This window comes from Dipteris shenzhenensis, chromosome 28, assembly GCF_047967505.1.
Source record: "Dipteris shenzhenensis isolate YYH24624 ecotype China chromosome 28, Dip_SZ_1.0, whole genome shotgun sequence".
Taxonomy (NCBI): Eukaryota; Viridiplantae; Streptophyta; class Polypodiopsida; order Gleicheniales; family Dipteridaceae; genus Dipteris; species Dipteris shenzhenensis.
This window is the reverse complement of record NC_141623.1, coordinates 5,317,145-5,336,822: the sequence shown is the minus strand read 5'-3', so window position 1 is coordinate 5,336,822 and position 19,678 is coordinate 5,317,145. Positions and strand designations below refer to the sequence as shown.

Genomic DNA, 19,678 nt, shown 5'->3' with positions numbered 1-19,678 from the left:
ATGGTGGTATAGGATTAACTAGGACTTAGTCTATTTTGGAGTTTTAGTGTGTTCTAGTACTTGGACTATATATACCAAGTACTTGTACTTCATTTTAGTTGAACATTTCAGTTGAAGTCCACTTGTGTTCACTTCTTGTTCTCTTGTGTTCACAACTCTTCTCCATTCTTGTTCCTATAAGCACACTAGGCTCAAGCCTATATAAGGAGGCCAGGGGTTCACTTTTCAATGTGCAAGTTAGAGCATGTTTAGTTCCTCCTTGTTGGTCTGGATCCTAGATCGCATTGCGGACCCACACCTGCTTCCTAGCATAGCCCAACACCCTGTAGCTGCCCTTGGGGGCACCAATTGGTGGTATGGGACGCCAAGCTGGTTGGGATCTAGTTGAGAGATGTGCCAGTAGCTTAGCTCATGGCTTGGATGTCCCAATTTCTCGAGTCTTTTTTTAATAGAGAAAAGGAACTTCTATTAATGCTTGAAATAAACCACGATACAATTCAGCAAAAACAAAAAAAAGGGCTGATCATGGGAAATAGAAAAGAAAACTGATTGCCGCTTGAAAGGGCCAACCTGTTTCCTGAGATCCCAGCATACTACCTAGGGCGTCTCTAAATAGGGGCTAATAACACATTGGCAGGCTATACAACAAGTGAATACCTCTCTCTGTGAGAACATAAAAGGTGCCTGCAGGCCTCGCCTTGCAAAACCACTCGCACCTTTCAACGGTTGCTCTAGAACCCGGAGTCCCGCGCTTCCGAATAGCTCTTAGAGTGTAGATAATATCCTGCTAGATGGCAACTAAAAAGGCCGTTGTTTTATTAGAGATTGCATTTCAGCCTGTTAGGGTTGTTGGTCTTGTGGTCATGGTTCAGATTCAGAGTGGTACATAGACCCTCACCCGTGTCTTATCACCCTGGGTGCATGGAGATTGCGGCTTTATGGGAGTATTGCAAATGTGGACTGTTGCAGAAGAAAAAGTACAATGTTGAGACTTGTTGCAAAACCTGTTACAATGAGCCCCTCTAAAATACAGGGAACAAACATCTATGATTCATATACGTGTATCTGCCGTCAAGCCATTCCCTCCTTTTCCTATGGGATTCATGTTAAGCTCAACTCTAGTCATAGTATGCACACAACAACCTTTGCTTTTAAACACAAATGGAGCCTTCAATGCAACACGATCAGAAGATAGGCTGCTTTGCATGAAAATAAACCTGTTGAATGTCACCAGAATGTTGAAACGCAGGAACATTTTGCAAACGAGCCCATCCATATGGGACACCAACCATGGTGATAAGGTAGCCAATCTTTTGAAACCGTGTTAGCCCAGGCCCCTCAAGCCCTGTCCTGACTGAAAGCCATAAATATTAATGCTTCTGGTAAGTAAAAATGAATTCTACTATCGTGACATTTTCCTGACATCCATCAAATGATGAAATGCATACAGGCAGAAAGTGATGACATGCTCGGTGTAAATTCATAAACTAAAACTAGGTAAGGAGTCAGCTCAAATGTCGGATCATATAGGATCAATTTTTCTTCCATTTCTCCTAGTCACAATTGTTTGTCTGTGTAGGCATATTAAACATATTAAACGGACTTGTATTAAAGTATAACTACTCATTAGCTAGCTGTCTCATACTTTCAAAAGCCAATTTTGGGTTTGAAACTGAACCTTCTCCAGAAGACACCAGTGCTTCAAATGCCCTTTCATCTCTGTATCTCAGATTCATACTAGCATTTCCAGGTGTTGGCTTGTCCACCCATATGGAGAACCTCCAAATACAAAGTTGAAGGAATGCAGTCAACTCAGGTTCATACTGAGAAATAAATTCTGGCTGCACAAAGATTTTGAGCATCAATAAAAGGGAGCATAATGATAAGGTAACCGTCATGACAGTGAAATAAGGAAATGATGTTTGTAATGCTGCAATCCAAACCCTTACACATACCTTCATGGTAAAAACCTTCTTGAGCTGATCCTTCAGCATAGACGTTGTGCTCTCGTCCATTTTAGCAGCATCAAACTGATTCACCCTCGACACTTGCACCCAAGGGGCGACCTACAGTAATCTGTGGGAATGAGCTTGAGCGAATTTACAATTCTCGTGATACATGAAGTCACCGAGAAGGTTTCTGAACGAAGGCAAACTAAGAAGGATCCATAGCATTTTTTGCAAAAATATGGGCAGCCTTAACGAACATTTTACAACACAAATTTCAGCGCTATATTAGAAACAGCATATCAAACCAAGCACAGATGGATCGTTTTTTTTAAGATTAAGGAAATACTGGCACCCAAAATGAACATGATATAAAGTGCTTTCTCGCACTAGAGAAACAGTACATCAAAGATTAGACCAGCACGAATGAGCGCAGAGTTTTCCTTCCTTGTAAATTACGCTGTCCTTGGAAACAGGGAAGGAATGCGTTACGTCGAGCGCAGGTATTCTTTATGAATGCCTTTACAAGTTATCTTCGAAAAAGTTATTTTAGACGATGCTCTTTAATTTCAATTTAGATTTCGATGGATTATCATATGAAGCCTGCTTGGCGGGCAGAAATTATGAGCTTTACATTGTGTTGTTCGCCCAGATGTACTTGGAAAACTACGAGGTCGAAGCACGGAGTGTGGACGGACCAGCAAAAGATGACTGCACTTCTGTGCCTAACCAGATGGCCAGCTCGTTCCAGGCGACCAGAGACCCATTTCGTTCGTAACTCTCTTGACACGTACTCTCAAAGCATTTGCAAAAAACAGAAAAGAAGTGCATGGACAGATACCTGAGGTGGTTGCGGTGCTCCACTGAGAGCTCCAGGCTGCGATGCATGTGATGCAGGATCCATAGCTCAAGCGACGGCGGAACGGCGAGGCGCGAGTTGTGAGGAAACGGTCCTTGAGAGCGTCGCATGCGGTTCAAGCAGATTGAAGGAGGCATTTTAGATCGAGTAGAGACACCTTGAGTAGAGAAGAAGCTGGCTGGTGCCTCAGCTTCACTCCATCCCGCTCCTTTCCTTGCATGCATGGGCATTTCTATACGTGCAATTTTCTTTTTTCCTTTTTTTAACGCGCCGAATTTTATTACCACAAAAAAACGTGAGGAAAAAAACCCAAGGCCTTGGTAGAAGAGAAACACTTGGTCACAAGTACTCATACCAGCATGGAGGCACCTCCTCAAGACATCGAGATTCCACCCACAAATTCGCTAAGGAACCCTTTTCGGAACTCGGAATTAGTGACTCACTATATGGAACCAGTCGCCCATGATCTCTAAATACTATTTGGTTCTGACATTCCAAATTGATAAGCAAAGTGCTCCTTTGATGTAGTAGAAGGGAGACCAAACGTATCACCCAGCAAGAGTAACTTCCAATTCCCACCAATTGTAAAACGTGCCATCAAGCCTAACTTGTGCATAGCTTTCTCTATTTCGAACCAGATCCCTCAGGTGGCAGGACAACGCCATAATAGATGCAGCATATTTTCCTTGGATTTTCAGAGAACATACAAAACTAGGATTAACTTGAAGATGCTTTGCTAACTTAGCCCTAAAGGCAACCATTGCTAGGCTATGTTCTAGAGAAGGAAGTGATTTTCCCCACCTTACACTCATAATAAATTTCCTTGAATTTGCATCTCCATAAACCAGCAGAACGGTAGAGTCCCCATCTTTTATTCAACTCCAGGGAGCTCACCCTTCTCAAATGCAGACTTCTATATATGCATCTTGTCGAAATCTTAGATGGTGGTGTTTTGCCTATAAACCATTGCTTCAATCACATCCTTGTAGCAACACATGTGTTATTGGTCAATTTACTGATAAGCCACATAGAATCTAGTGAAGAAAGGCCACCTCTTGCACTCTTAAAGAGAAAGAGCAGCAAATATCGCTAATGGGCCACCAAGCACTCTTATTAGCATCCCTAATTTGAAAGCAGTATTTCAATACCTTTTGTGTAGATAATCCTAGCCAATGAAAGGTTGGAAAGAGTTACAGATTGTCCATGTACATTAATAGCATTACTCCAAATTGATTTCCCTAAACTGGCATCTCCCCTCACGCCTCCAGCCCCTTTCCACGCACAACACTTATGACAGTCTTCCATGCACAAATCAAACCCGAAACTAAGTCAAAACCCTTGACTGAATTCTCTCTCTCTCCACTTTTCACCATTGGTGCCAAGACAAAAAAGATTCAACTTCATAATTTACAACATTTTTTTCAAGATTTGTAGGCTTTTCCACTAAAATGGCCTTAAAATTTCAAACTAAAATACCTTCTCTCCCAAAATTTCAAGGGCTTTTCTTGATTCAACAATTCGCCTGACATTAAACCTCAGTTTTTGGTGAAGAATGCTCTCTCTCTCTCTCTCTCTCTCTCTGTAAAAGACTATTGCTCACTCTAGTCTTAGATCATTGGGCCTCACAATGGCACCAAAAGCAAAGCAAATCCTCACATACTATTAAACTCTCATGCATACATTCGAGATTGCTAGAAAAACATTTAAGCTCACATATTTTCCTTCTAATGCTATTTTTGAAAGGCTTCAAAAATAGCATTAGAAGGAGCAAAAGGATGTGCGTCAATTTGATTCAATTTAATGATGCCAAAGAAGTTTAAAAACAACCACATAGATTAAAAATTAGCAAAGGTACAATCCAATGACCCGAGATTGCTAGAAAAACATTTAAGCTCGCAATTTTTCCTTCTAATGCTAATTTGAAAGGCTTCAAAAATAGCATTAAAAGGGGCAAAAGGATGTGTGCGTCAATTTGATTCAATTTAATGATGCCAAAGAAGTTTAAAAACAACCACATAGATTAAAAATTAAGAAAGGTACAATCCAATGACTAAAAATAAAAGACAAAATATTTGTTTATAAAAAGACACTAAACGGATTCATGTTCCATGGCATTCTTTAAGAAAATACATGCAATAAAAAACTTTCATGCAGGATGATGGGATGGGATAATATTGTAGCATGCATCAAGAAACTTCATAACAATAAAAAACAAACAACAAAAGAGAATCTCCATCAAAATATGGTTTGAAGAAACCACCAAACAAGATTTTACAAGGGAAAAATGCAAAATACGTATTTGCATGCATAGCCAACACAGCATCATAAAAGCAAACAAACTAAAAGTATAGTCCCTAAATTTAAAGGAGAAGACCATAAGGATGTACATGACTTTGTCTTTTATGAGGGTAACTTTACCCTAGGGCCTAGGATAGTTTGGTGATCTTGTTGGGGAAGGGGTTAATAGGCCAGCTGTCATTCTCCTCTAATGCTTGTGCATGTGATCTCAATTGAAACCCTCTCCACATAGACTTGATAGCATCTATGCTCCTTCTCCCTTGCATGCTCTAGATCTTCTAGCATTGATGATGTTCTTCCTCTAAGTTTTCAGCTCATCGTGGCAATGTATTAACTCATCTATGTCTTCTTCCATTATCTACACTATCATTGGAGAGTTTTTGTGAACATGCTTGGTTGCACTCTACAATGATTCCCTTTCCTTTCCCATAGCGCTTGCTAGAGAGGAGGGTCTGGGAGGGGTAGCCCCCACACCTCCAACCAAAGATAATAACTGACATGCCTATCTAGCTACCGCCATGTGGAGGTTTCTCTAGCTTGACTCCAGAGAATGACAGCGGCCGCCATGTGCCTGTAGTTGCACGCAACGCCCTAGCCACAAACCCTCTATGGCTCTGCAAACTCATTCCCTTCTTCCACCCTTGCTCTTGGCTCATCCATCAATCTCCTGTCACCCTTCTCTACCTTCACAAACGATGTCCTACCAGTCTGTGTTATGCTTGGTGAAGCTCTTCCCCATGCCTTTCTCTCAACGCCTTCTTCTAGTTGCCTTCCCCTCCACAGCGGGTTACCCCCTATCCCAAGACGTTGTGAAAGTTTTGAAGGTGAGGTCTTCCCATTGTTTGTCATCTTGAAAGCTGCACAAACATGGTGGGAAGCTATCCAAATCAATTGCTCTGCAACTCTCCACAATGTGAACAACAACTCCAACATGAATAGGAAGTCCAACGTGCAGCTTCCTCTCAATGTTAAAAGGGGCTCTCCCTCACATTTGGACAAAGGACATGCTAAATCCTTGATTTCTCCTTCTCGCCATGCTTTTCTCACGTTAAAGGCTTCTCAAGGGAGCTTGTTTTAGCATGTGGTTGCTATTTCAGAGTGTTTTGCAAGTTTTGCATGTGCACGTGGCTCTTGAGTCTGGCTTGACATACCATGAACGCTCTTTTGCATACAAGGCTATGAGGAGCTCTTGGACCACCTCTTCCTACCCATCCTTCCAAGACCTTAACGAAGAGTATGGGTCTTGTGAGGGGAAAGATGGGGTTTTTCCCAAGCACAAAGGGTGACACTAACATTGAAATGTCTTCCCCAGAGGAATCCTCTCAACCTGTTCATGTCAATGTAGCAAGCTCCCTCCATGGAGGTGTTAGTGGCATTCCATCTATGGAAGTCCTTGCAGCCTCCCCCTCCTTTTCCCGACCTCCTTTGCCTCCTCCTCTTTCTGCTATGAACTAGGATGCAGACAATAGCCCCCCCTCTCTTCCCTTCCACTCCTCTCGCAGCTCCTTTGCTCTCCCCTTCTCCATCACACTTGCCTCCCTCCCTTGGATCCTCTTCTCACCCTCATGCTGGTCCCTCATAAGCCTTTGGCATGACACCTATTCCTCAACCTGTATGTCTATCAGTGGCTTTGGGTGGCACTCCTTCTCGTCCCCTTCCGTCCTTGGGTGGCACACCCAACCCCATAGTAATATCTTCTAATGACTCTGGGCAAAGCTTCCCATCAGTGAATGCAAAAGTGACTCAGCCGCGCATGAACTGGTGACTTTGTGATGTCTTAGTATTGATCGAGAAGAAGAAATAAGTGGACATAGCTGCCCGTGAGGGTGGCATCTGTGTAAGGATAAAAGATCGATGGCATTACATCTCGGAGATGTGCAAAGCCCGGGTGTGCACCATTCTAAGACCCAATGCAAATAAAACATTCATACAGGCTCCAAAAGGTGGGATCATTTGATAAGTTCATGCATCCCCACATAGTGGGATCAACTTGCATGCCACACACAGTTCATGCATCCACACATAGTGGAATCATCCTTAGCTCCCAATGGTACTTTAACCCGCAATAGCCATCACCACTAAATGTATGTGTACATATATATATATATATATATATATATATATATATGTATATATATGTATGTATGTATGTATGTATGTATATGTGTGTGTGTATGTGTGTACGTATTTATGTATGTATGTGTGTATGTATGTATGTATGTATTTATGTATGTATGTATGGATGTATGCATGCATGCATGTATGTATGTATGTATGTATGTATGTATGGATGGATGGATGTGTGTGTGTGTGTGTGTGTGTGTGTGTGTGTACACACACACACACACACATATACAGACACGTACACACACACACACACACTTCCTACCCCTTCCTCCCCTTTGTTTAAACCCTGGCTCACTTGTCTTCCCACCTTACAACCCCCCCCTCTAAATTACCCCCCCCATTCCTTATTTAGCTCTCCTAATTTAACCTTTTAACTTCATTTTTACTTCCTAGTCTTTTATAAGTCAATTTAATTTTTACTTCCTAGTCAATTTAATTTTTTATTCTTGCTATCCTTTAAACCCCCTTATTTTCCTTTTTTAGCAATTAATTTTTTTCCTTATCCCTTATTTTTTCCTTCTTATTACTATTCCATTTTAAAATAATTTTACCTTCCTATTAAAAACCTTTTTCCCAAATTCTCCCTTTTTATTTATTTTTATTTTCCCCTTTTTCCTACTGTCTTTTTTCCAAACTCCCCCTTTCTTATATTTTATCTCTTTTAATTTTCTTGTTTTTTCTATCTTCAAAACCTATTATATTTTACAATTTTCTTTTAAATGTTTATTCCCCTATTCTTTCCTATATTAATTTCCGTATTTACTCTTTCACTCCTATGTTTTTCAAAATCTATCCTTGATTTCCTAAACTTTTCCTTATTTTTTCTACTTTTTCTAAACTTTCCTTACTAAATAGTGCTATTTCCCTACTGAATTAATTCACTATTGCAACCCACCCAACCCCCCCTGCCCCCCATGCCTGACTTCTGGATTTTTGCATGCCCTCCATCATTGTAGCTGTCTGTCGCCCCGAATTTCTTGGGTCTTGACCTCCTTTCCTACCCGACTCTCCCGACTTCTCTCACCTCTCCCTATTTAAACCCCCTCTACCAAGTACCACCCCTCACTTACTCCAAGCTCTCCCGCTACACAGTCCTCACTGCCCTTGACCCATGCAGCCTTTACTCCCCCACCCATGCGCTCCTTACCCCTCGGAGGTTTTGAAGCTGTTGTTGCAGTGCTGCATCGCCTGCCTACGCCTAACCTCATACCCTGCACCCTCCAACAACCTTTTTCGGATGCCTGCTCTCCAATTGTCACACTCTCCATCATGGACTCGCACGTGTGTCTTTCACCTTACCTTAATTTCTACGTGTCCCAACACGTCCCCTTGACTTTGCTCTCACGTCCATGCATCTTCACTCCTCTCCTCCTCCACTCTCTGCGACCCGCCACACACTCTTCTCGGTTTTTTTTGTTTGATCGCCTCTTGCCATGTCTTCTCCTTCTCCACTGTGCACATTGGATGTATAGTGCCTTGCCTTTATTACTATATACAACCCCCTTGCCTTAATTTTTATATACAACCCCCCCCCCGGTCCCCCTTTTCCCTTTTTCCCTTTTTAAACTCCCTTACTTATATTCTAAATCCCCTCCCCTCCTGCTTAGTCCCCTTACGGTATTTCCTTTATTAATGTACCCCTCCCACCTGTTAATTTTACTATAACTCTAACTTCTATTTACTTTTTAATTTGTTTTTAACGTAATCTTGCACTTAGTATTACTTTGCCTTTCATTACTCCTTCTAAATGCTTGATTTTCACGCTCGCATAGAGGTTATTTTCGTCCCCTTTTTTTTTTTTCCTTTACTTAAAAAAAAATACTTGCTTCCCTTATTCTTGCTCTTTTAAAAACCTTCCTTTTCCCCGTATCCTTCTCCATATATAACTATATCCCCTTCTTTCTCTCTCTTTATTTTTTCTCCCCTTATCTAACCAAATTCTTCCTCTACAAATATGCTCATTAACTCATTAAACCCTTTCCTAATTATTGTTTTCACTATCAAACTTATTTTATTACTTCTAGTCATAATACTTGTGCCTCCTCTACCTTGGCTTCTACACCCTTCTTGAGCATTCTCTCACATTGCATTGTCTTTACTGCATCAGTGGATTTCATATGTAGAAATTCATGTTCCTATCATATTGCTCAAACACTGATTTGAGGGAAGGTTCCATCAGGTGCATAGCAACTCCAATTGACTAAGATGACAAGTTGCATTTTCCATCCTTGCAATTCTTCAAGTTAGGCATCATGCTCTTAGAATTTGCCTTTGAGAAAGAGACCGCACGTCCATTCAATTGCTCTACTGCTACTTGAACAGACCAAAACTTCATGATTCCTCTCGTATTAGGAAAGTATTGCCTTGTCTGTTTCAATAGATCCTAAACATCGATTGGAAACGTCAAAATCTTGACTCCACTATTTGTACTAGTCTGAGCATTTGGGCATAAATCTAAAATATCTTATCTCTTCCACAACTTCTCCATGAATTGTGCTTTCAAATCGCCTCTAGGAATTCCTAGTTCCTTTTCAATCATGCTTTTACTGATGTTAATCTTCTAACTTTGATAGAAGAGGTATCCATCCTTCATGTTCATGTCATCTATCAACTTGATGAATTTGCAGAGAGAATCCAAATTGGGCTTTTGAAGACTATGTGAGCAGCTCTCGTATGTCACAATTTCAAGAATTTAGACGGGCGGTAGGAGAATAATTGGTGGCTCAAATTTTGAATGGGCTTGCATGTGATTGAATTACCACTTAATTACCAGTCACCAATATGATGGCTCCTTCATAATTATCTGGACGTCTTGATTACATTTAGTGTAGTTAATTACCTGTCATGCGATTGCATGCATGTGATTTTTGAGCTTGCATGTGATTATTTTTGGAGCAAAACAATTCTTGATTATTTTTGGTGCAGTCACCACAGTGGCATCATATAAAATAGCGGCTCAAGATTCTATAATTGGAAAGGCTTGCATGTCAGCGATTATTTTTGGAGCAAAATAAGCAATCTAGTTTAAGTCACCATGGTGACCTCACCTTTCATGAGAAGGCTAAATTTTACTATTTTTTAAGGCCTTCTTTGCATGGCAAATAATTTCTACAAAACACAGCACTGCCTGGGCAGCCCGGCATGCAATTAATTGGCAGCTCAAATTTTGATTAATTGAAGATGACTCAAGATTATTTGGATGGTGCCATCAGGCTTCCAATCATCGCATTGGATCGAATTTTGATTAATTTAAGGTAGCGTATTAAGATGGATCATTATTATTTAGATGGCACCATTGGGCCTCCAATCATTGACGGTGACTCAAATTTTGATTAATGTACGGCAGCTCATTAATATTAGAGTGTAGTTAACTGTGTCACCAAACATCATTTGGCTACTTTGTATGTCTCGGATCCCCTGCTCTGCTACTTTTCTCCACGCTCCCTCATCCAACTCTCATCCACCTTTTCTCGGCTACCTTGCTCCACGCTCCCTCCTCCAGCTCTCATCAGCTCCCATGCTCATCCGCTCCTTTGTCACCCACTCTTTTCACCATGCCAACACTACTACCCCCCTTGAATACAATGTGATCCCAATCTTGTCTGCTTTCTCATACAAGGTCATTGTGTTGCACCTCGCTAGGACTTGAAATGCTTGCTCTTATGGAATGAGAGAGAGAGAGAGAATTTCATGGGATAGAATTAGAATACTCACATGCTACTCAATTAATAGATGCCAAAAAAAAGTGGACATAGAAGTAAGTAAATAAGTGATTTTTCTCTTTAAAGGCAAACGATTACTAAGGCCTACCCATTTGGGGAAGGGGAAAAAAGAAGAACCATTTAAGAGTAATAATCAATGGTAAAAGAGAAAATGCATCTCCAAATCCATAATGACATGGTGAGAAAATGAATTTATGGAAAAACTAATTCCCCACGCGTGCATTGTCTATATAAAAGTCTGTTTTCTCACACCGTTGACTCGATCGTTTTGTGAAGACAAATTGTAATGAGAGGATTAAATAAGGCATTTTTCTACACGTCAAACTACAATTTTGTATTATGAGAGCACTGCTAAAATATGAAAGTTGTTGAGTGGATGCATTATTTTCGACGTGACTGCAACACAGAACTAAAGAATCAGCGGTCGTAACAATTACATCAGCGACTAGCCGGCGATGGAGATGTTTTGATTCTCCTATCAATGTTTCTTACGACCTGTATGTCGCAGCACACGGACTGAGGAATCTTTTGCCCCACTTCCATTACAATACTTTCTAGGGATTCCTTGGTACGTTTAGGGATTCCTCACTTCGTTGCTCCAGTCAGAAGTCGATGCTCCTCTGCTTTTTCTCTTTTACGACTGATTATCTATTAGCCTATACACAAAACGAATCTGCAGTCACCCTCACAAACTTTTCTTCGACGTGCCACGAGCTGCTTGCCAATTTGCGCATGTTGTATGAAAGCGGATTCGAGTTACGATCTCCACTTTGTCCTTTTGCAATGTATGGTGTTCTCGTTTCATAATGTTCATTTAGATATTGACCGGATGAGGTTTTGAACGGGGTGAACATTGGTTGAACTAAAAGAGTAACCCAGAGGCTGAGCCACGGACAAAAATTCAGCACCGCCCTCCCTTTTCTAAAGAAAATCAGTATTGTAGCATTTGGGATTTTGTTTCATTTGTATCATGGCATCCTCTTCCATGTCTGAAAAGGAGTTTTTCAGCATTTAAAAGTTTGATGGGACAAACTTTTCTTTGTGAAAAGAACAAATAAGGGTTTGGTATCCTAGGCTTGTCATTGCCCCAAAATTCATGTGTAATGACAAAAAATTTCCCCATTTCCTTTTTTCATTTCACAAATTTTTTTCGGGAGCGTTAGTAAATGAAAAAGAAAACACCCAATGACAATTATATCCTCATTATATCTTAGTCAATTTTTATCATTGCATGCCACATCCTAAACGGGTTGTATACAAAATTCAAAAAATATGTAACATCAACCAAAATGCTAGACAATGACAGCAGTAAAAGACCTTTCGTCTCGATTTCCAATAAAAGTCTCTTGGTAACGGACATCGCCTTTTACTTGCTTTCCTAATACACTCTACACAATGTAAATTTGTTGCTTCTAATTGGGGTTTTCTAGCATTACTCATGTATTTGACATCCTTATAATGTACACAACAACAACATGCACAAGAGGCTTGCTCCTCCAATGAGGCCGTGCCACATACCCTGTTGCATTGTGAAGACACTAATATGGCTGGCAAATGTTACAAAAAAAACAACAATTCACTAATAAGAGGTGAATTTATAGGGATTCCAAGATAAAAGGGCCCAATGGGTTGATTTTCTAGTAGTTTAATTTCCATACTTTTAAACCAATCATTTCTTCCTTTTTATATAAATTTACTTCACATTTTAAAATAAAAGTCAAACCAAGCATTTAAATGTGTTCTCCTTCATATTAAGTCTATGCTTGAGCTCTTTCTTCTTCTTACAAAAGTCAATATTTTACTATTCAATAATAGATTTTTGACAATAATCATTTTTAGCTACCAATAAAATTTTCAAAAACCTTACAAGATCCCCTATGTATGAGACATTGAACAATTTTGCAATGCACATTTTCACTTGATTTTTATAAGTTTTTTCCTTTCTGTGTACCTATTTGAAATCATTGTGATTTTCAATGTCAAAGTTACACAAAATTTCAAGTTCACAGCATGTTAATCAGTGGATCCAATAAAGGGAAGGTGATGACCCCTAAAAGTGATCTAGCTTGGTAACCTATGGATGTACAGATAGTGGATACACATGGACGTTAGGGGATTTCAATCCCTGAGCTTGCCTTTGTGCATGTTGCTAATTTTCACATTTTTCTTAAAAATAAGGGGAACAATTCAACCTCACGCTAGTTTTATGAGGCCATGGATAAGTCATTAATATTTGTTTCATTAGAAGGAAAACTTAAATAGAAGGTACATGCCCCAATAAAAGTAAAACTTTCATCAAATTCAAAACTTAATTCTAAAAACTTTAGGTTTTCACTAAGATTTCATATTTTTTACCTAAGTATCAATGGAAACAAATAGAAGTACATTTTGCTCATATTATAAACTAAAAGACTAGCTAAATAAGATTTTCTGGGTTCATGAGTAGAGTCTCATGACTAATAAATAGGTAAGGTAAGAAAAACATGAATTAGAAAGAGCCACTAACATAATATGTTTGATGAAAGATGCAAGTACCATGAGGAAACCACTTTTGTTAGTTACTTATTTGAATCATGAATGATAACCATGGAACATGCTCATGAATCTCCTTTCCACATCAAGAAAATGGGCATATAACAATGGCTTAATTCCTTAAATTTTATTTTATCTATGTATCTTGTTGAAACTTCCCATCGTCCTTAATAATATATTTCATGACCTCTTTCTTTTGTCTGCTAATATATCACACTCGATTGATCTACTTTTGTCTCATATTAACATCACATCACACATTAGTTGTAAGGTACCTTTAGTGTTGGCCATTTATGTAAGCCTTTGGATATTTTTTTAAACATTTTTAAATCATAAGAAACATCTTTAATGCCCCTTCAGTGGGAAAGCTTTCGAAGTATTTCTTGATATGCAAATAAGAAAAAAATGATTTGGTTTTTACTACTAGCTCCTTTCTAGATGCAACAATATTTGATGACTAGATAGATATTTAGGACATCATATTCACCACTCATATAGGTGAGAATTGGTATACAATTTTATGTCTTAGAACTCATAAATATCATGTTTTAAATCTTATATTTAATCATTATATTGGTTTGCATGCATGTTTACACATGGCTAGTCTTAATGTTGCTTCCAAAGTGAAGAAATATCATTCATGTCTGGGATTTTGCGTTGTCTTAGATGTTTAAACATGGTCTAGTCTTGATGTTTCTTCCAAAATTAATAAACATATCATTCTAGCCTTTAGATTACATGGACTAGTCTTGATGTTGCTTCCAAAGTGAAGAAATATCATTCTAGGCCTGAGATTTTGTGTCATCTTAGATGTTTCACATGGTCTAGTCTTGATGTTTCTTCTAAAATGAATAAACATATCATTCTAGCCTCTAAACCACAAGTAAAGAAATGTAGTTACAATCACTTTATTATAAATTGAAGTTTTACACAATAATTTTCATCACCATGAGAACCTTCAAGGCAAGCTAGTATTAGGCTCTTGAGCAAAAGAACATTTTCAACCATTTTATAAATACTCTCACATGAGGTAGTATCTTGAACATACAAAATGGTTATCCTATGTAAAGAGTTTGAACAGTTCAAGATGACTCCAAGGTCCAATACAAACCACCATAGGCTAACTATTCTTTCAACATGGAGAGTATAAGCATATGTGCTTGTTTCTAATTTAGTATCCATAATTGTATCTTAATTATAAAGAAAATTGTACCTTTTGTCAGATAGAAAGAAAATTATTTTAGTTTTCAAATTATATCTTTTATTAATTAGAAAGAAATTATTTTCTACATTCTACATACTAGGCTAGTTTACCCTATGAAAATGTTGAAAGTGTGTTTATTTTTATTTTAGTATCAATAATTGTATCTTAATTATAAAGAAAATTATACCTTTTTCAATTAGAAAGAATATAAAATCAGCACGGTATACATTAGGCTAGCTTAGCCTATAATTTGCTTAACTATTTTTAACTCAATTTGTTTAATGTGAAGGGTGATGTAATCTAATTAAAACAAAGCTGCATGTAATATATCTTAGTTAGAATTTTGGGGAGTAACTACATTTAATGAATTCAAACTAAATGTACTCATGGGTAGTTACAATGCTATTCCATCTGTATTGATTTTGAAAATAATAATAAGTCATAGTCTGAGAAGTTTTTGGACAAAACTCAGTAAAACAAAGTGAGGGTCTTGATGTTGAGTGATGCTCCAACTTTCCCCCCCAATCTCATGTGCATTGTTTTTAAATATAATTTAAAGTATTTTTAATGACCTTATTTTCTAGCAGGTAGTCTAGGTAGATCCATGACAACCAATTGTGGTGCTTCAATAACTAATATTTTGCAACAATATTATCATCGACGTATGGATGTAGTATGTCAAACAAAAATTCTCTCTTGAATTGTGTACGATTATCTATTTATAATGTGGCTTTGAAGGGCTTTCAAGTGATATAATGGCTTGTGACAATATTGATATTTTGCATTTATTGAATTATTTAACAGTAAATGTTTCTTGATAGTAATACACTTTCTTGTAGATGATCAATTCAAATTGCACCACAATGGTATCAAAATAGTTATGCCACATAAAATATGTAATCTTCTTGAAAATCCTAATCATCTCTCAATGTATTTGAAATTGTCAAAGGATGGAATACACGCAGATGACAATATCCAATAGGAAATGAGTAAAGGGGTAGTCCATGAGACATGATATTATTTCCAAGAAGCATAGAAAAAGTTAGGAATTGTAGCTTCTTTTATGAGGAACGAATCAAATAGAGAATTGAGACCTTTACTTTGGCCAAATATTAAGCCATCCATTGATTATTTTTTATCATTTGCAAACACCACATCACCATTCCTATGGAATAAACAAATACTTGAGGCCAATCATATAAGAGTTAAGTACATCTATGTCCTATTTATAATTGAAAACCTCTAATAAAAAGTCATTGGTGTATGCTAAACACATGGTAGCTACATGCAAGGCATGTACCACAAAATATCTTTTTTGCCTTTCTTGGTCATTGTTCATTTAAAGACAAATTTTACACTTTTTTTGTTCCATCCAATCTTGATCCCATACGTAATAACTTATTCAAGGGTTTTTATGGTCCCCCTTAATCACATTGGAATGATACATTAAAATGCTACATTGAAATGCTCTTGAAATTATCACATTGGGATGCTACATTGAAATGTTTGATGATGATCTGAAGAGTTAAAGGAAAAACTCTTCAATCTTTTACCAATAGTTGTTAAAATTTTCCCCATTATAAATAAGTCTTATATTGTGGCTTTTCAATCAAACAACGAAAGTGATTTGTTAATATTTACTATTTTTCCTTCACATGATGCTTGTAGTACATAGAATTACTTTTCCATTAAGATAATGCAAGCAACACAAGAGCTATGTGTATTTTGTACATGCGTACACATGCATATGCACACGCACATGTGTGTGTGTGTGTGTGTGGGGGGGGGGTGTGTGTGTGGAGGATTTGTGATGGAGGATGATGTTGCTTCATCATCTCCAACTGTTTGTTCGAGTGCTCAGCCCCTCTGTATAGCTCCTTTGGTTACCCAGACCTCTATAGCTCATTCGTTGCTTGAGGCATCTCAGTTTTTCATTGATCCTTATGGCCCTTGTACAACTTCTTCTTTGTCACTTCTCATGTTGCCTGCCTCCTTAGACCCTCATGTCGACTATGGCTTCCATTGTCCCTCTCCTTCATCGTCATAGACATCCTCTATTCTTGTGGACTCCATGGCCTCTTGTGTGAAGAGAGTGGGAGAGAAGGAGTGAGTCTCACTTGCAGCTTTCTCACATACACAATGGGGGAATATACACAAAGGTGGAGGCTGAAAACAGTTTTCCTCTTCTTAGTTGTGAAAGCCAAAAGAACTCTAAGTACAAAAGAATAGGTGAACCCTATACGTGGATCTCAAACCAAACTCAGCTAACTAAGGTGGCATACTAACTGAGCCACTAACTAGAGTACATAAAGATAGCTGTCATCCAGCTATTATTCATGGGTGGTGTACCAACCGCATTTGCAGCTAACAAGTCGGTGACATAAATGCACAATGGTCACCCTGGCATATCACGAGTGGAGCCCGATATTTCAACACTCCCCCTCGAGCTCAATCCCAATTCCTGCACACCAAGTAGGTCTCTGAAGTTGCGTAGCGCTTCTCTACACCCGATGCCTTCATGAATATGTCAGCTACCTGATCCTCTGTGCTGACATAAAATAGATCAATAAAACCTACTAGAATCTTCTCCCGCAGATAGTGATAGTGCACCTCAATGTGCTTTGTTCTAGCATGATAGACTGGGTTATTTGCCAAGTGTATACTGCTCATGTTGTCACAATAAACGACAATTGGCCCTGATGCATATCATAAAGTAGCTTATGCAACCAAGATGCCTCACATGCAGCCATTGCTGCACCCCTATACTCAGCCTTTGTGCTCAACAAGGCAACTGTAGGTTGTTTCTTGCTACTCCAAGTGACTGCAGCACTCCCAAAAGAGAACACATATCCACTGGTAGATCGTCTATCAGAAATACTATCAGCCCAATCAGCATCAGTGTATCCATAAAACTTTATTTGAACCCCAGTCTCATAAAATAGTCCATACTGTAATGTGGACTTCACATACCTCAGTATGCGTCCAGCTGCATCCAAATGCGGTTTCCTTGGAGCCTGCATAAACTGACTTACCAACCCAACAGCATAGCTCAAATCTAGCCTGGTAATAGTCATATAAATCGAACTTCCTACTATGCGTTTGTACATAGTAGGGTCTTCCAGAAGCTCACCTGCATCTGCGCTCAACTTCACATTCTACTCCAAAGGAACTGAAATAGGCTTATAGCCTGTCATCCCATATTTGGACAGCATGTCCAATCTGCTAGATATCAATGCTCCACTCTCATGTAACTATGCGGGAACCAGCTAACTCTACTTGTAAGCCCCCCATATGAGGAGAAGGCATTTGAGTAGCTCGGTTATCCGGTAGGTCCTGGTTTGGACACCAAATGGGAGCCATGTGTGGCCTGATGGCTGGACGGAGTTGGCACACTGCCAACTAGGCTACATGCAAGTGCGGGAAGGCATCCCATGAGTGATCGCATTGAGGGTAGACGGAGCATTTCCCAGGGCAGCCCACTCTCGGGTTGCAGGGCCCGTTTGGAGTCCCAGATGATCCCGCATGGCTGTGGGCCGAACGATGATCGTAGGTCAGTTGCTCTATTTTTTTGCGCACCGGTTCTATCGTGTGGTCGGTGGCCTATTTCGGGACCGCCGCCGACCCCCAGTCGACTGTTTTGGGCGGACTGGGTCGATCACCCAATTGAGCCCAACCGACTACGATTGGTGGCTATATAAGAGCAAGCCCGTGAAGCCCATTTCATCACTGGCTATAGCAACCCTGATTCCTTAGCATCCAGCCTCCGTCTTCTACTATTTCCAGCACACCATCGAAGCTTCTTTCACAGGAGCACATGGTTGGGAGGCAGCACCATCTATTCTATCAGTTCTATAGTAATCAAATTTTTGATTCTCCATACTATCTTGTTTTCTCTCTTGCGTACGAGATCCTGTTATTTGTTGAGCATAGACGTTGTATTATTTTCTTGCACAATCCATACTACCTCTGCAAGAGCCATATCCCACTTGCGGATCTAATCACCTCAATGCCCAAGAAGTAACACAGCTCTCCCAAATCCTTCATCTCAATTTTCTGCTTCAATAGCATTTTCACATGAAGGATATCTTCATCACTATCACCTGTGATGATCAAATCATCAACATAAATGACAAGCAGCATAATGCCTTTCTTTGTTTTTCTCAAATAAAGTGAGAAATCTGCCTTGGAAATCTGAAAGCCAATAGTGACAAGATACAGTCCTAGCTTGTCAGACCATGCTTTGGGTGCTTTCTTCAAACCATACAAGGCTTTCTTCAACCTGCAGACAAACTCAGGATGAACAACATGAACATAACCTGGTGGCTACTCCATATAGACCTCGTCTTGCAAATCACCATGCAAGAAAGCATTCTTTACATCCATCTGATGTAAAGACCATCCCTTTGATGTAGCCATAGCAATGACTGCTCTTACGGTTGCCATCCTTGCAACCGGACTGAATGTTTCTTCATAATCAATGCCATATGTTTGTGCATACCCCTTGACAACTAATCTTGCCTTGTATCTGTTCACAGAACCATCTGCATTGTGCTTCACCTTATAAACCCACTTGTAGCCAATTGCATTCTTGTCTTTAGGCAAAGGCACCTATTCCCATGTAGCATTTGCTTCCAAGGCATCCATTTCTTCATCCATGGCTTTCTCCCATTTTTCTTTTTCCATGGCTTGCTCAAAAGAAGTGGGTTCTAGTTCATGTATCACTTTGACCATATAGGCATAGTGAATGGCTGTAAATCTATCATATTTCATCCTATCCAAAGGATACCTAGCTCTGTAGACTTGTGCAAAATAGGTTCACTACCAGGTGCTCTCAAAAGATCCCTCGTCTTCCTTACTCTAGGTGTAACAATGGAAGGAATACCCAACTCATCATCAAGGCTCTGTTCTAAGCCACTGGATTCACCATCCACATAAGAGTGACCTGCATTCACATCAACCATGGGCTGATCTACTTTCTCTTTTCCTTTTC

General features: G+C 39.3%; 1 protein-coding gene across 1 annotated transcript in view; it reads right to left on the bottom strand.

Annotated features, from left to right (window-relative positions):
• The window catches only part of LOC147883082 (peroxisome biogenesis protein 2-like), a 160,607-nt gene extending 157,742 nt beyond the window's left edge, over nucleotides 1–2,865 (bottom strand). Inside the window, exons 1-4 of the mRNA XM_087399994.1 lie at nucleotides 2,788–2,865; nucleotides 1,956–2,066; nucleotides 1,679–1,841; nucleotides 1,218–1,354 (exon numbers count right to left, since the gene is read on the bottom strand). Coding sequence (XP_087256120.1) covers nucleotides 1,218–1,354; nucleotides 1,679–1,841; nucleotides 1,956–2,066; nucleotides 2,788–2,850 — 474 coding nt within the window. The 5' untranslated portion in view covers nucleotides 2,851–2,865. The remainder of the gene's footprint in view (nucleotides 1–1,217; nucleotides 1,355–1,678; nucleotides 1,842–1,955; nucleotides 2,067–2,787) is intronic.
• Between the last annotated feature and the right edge of the window lie 16,813 nt (nucleotides 2,866–19,678).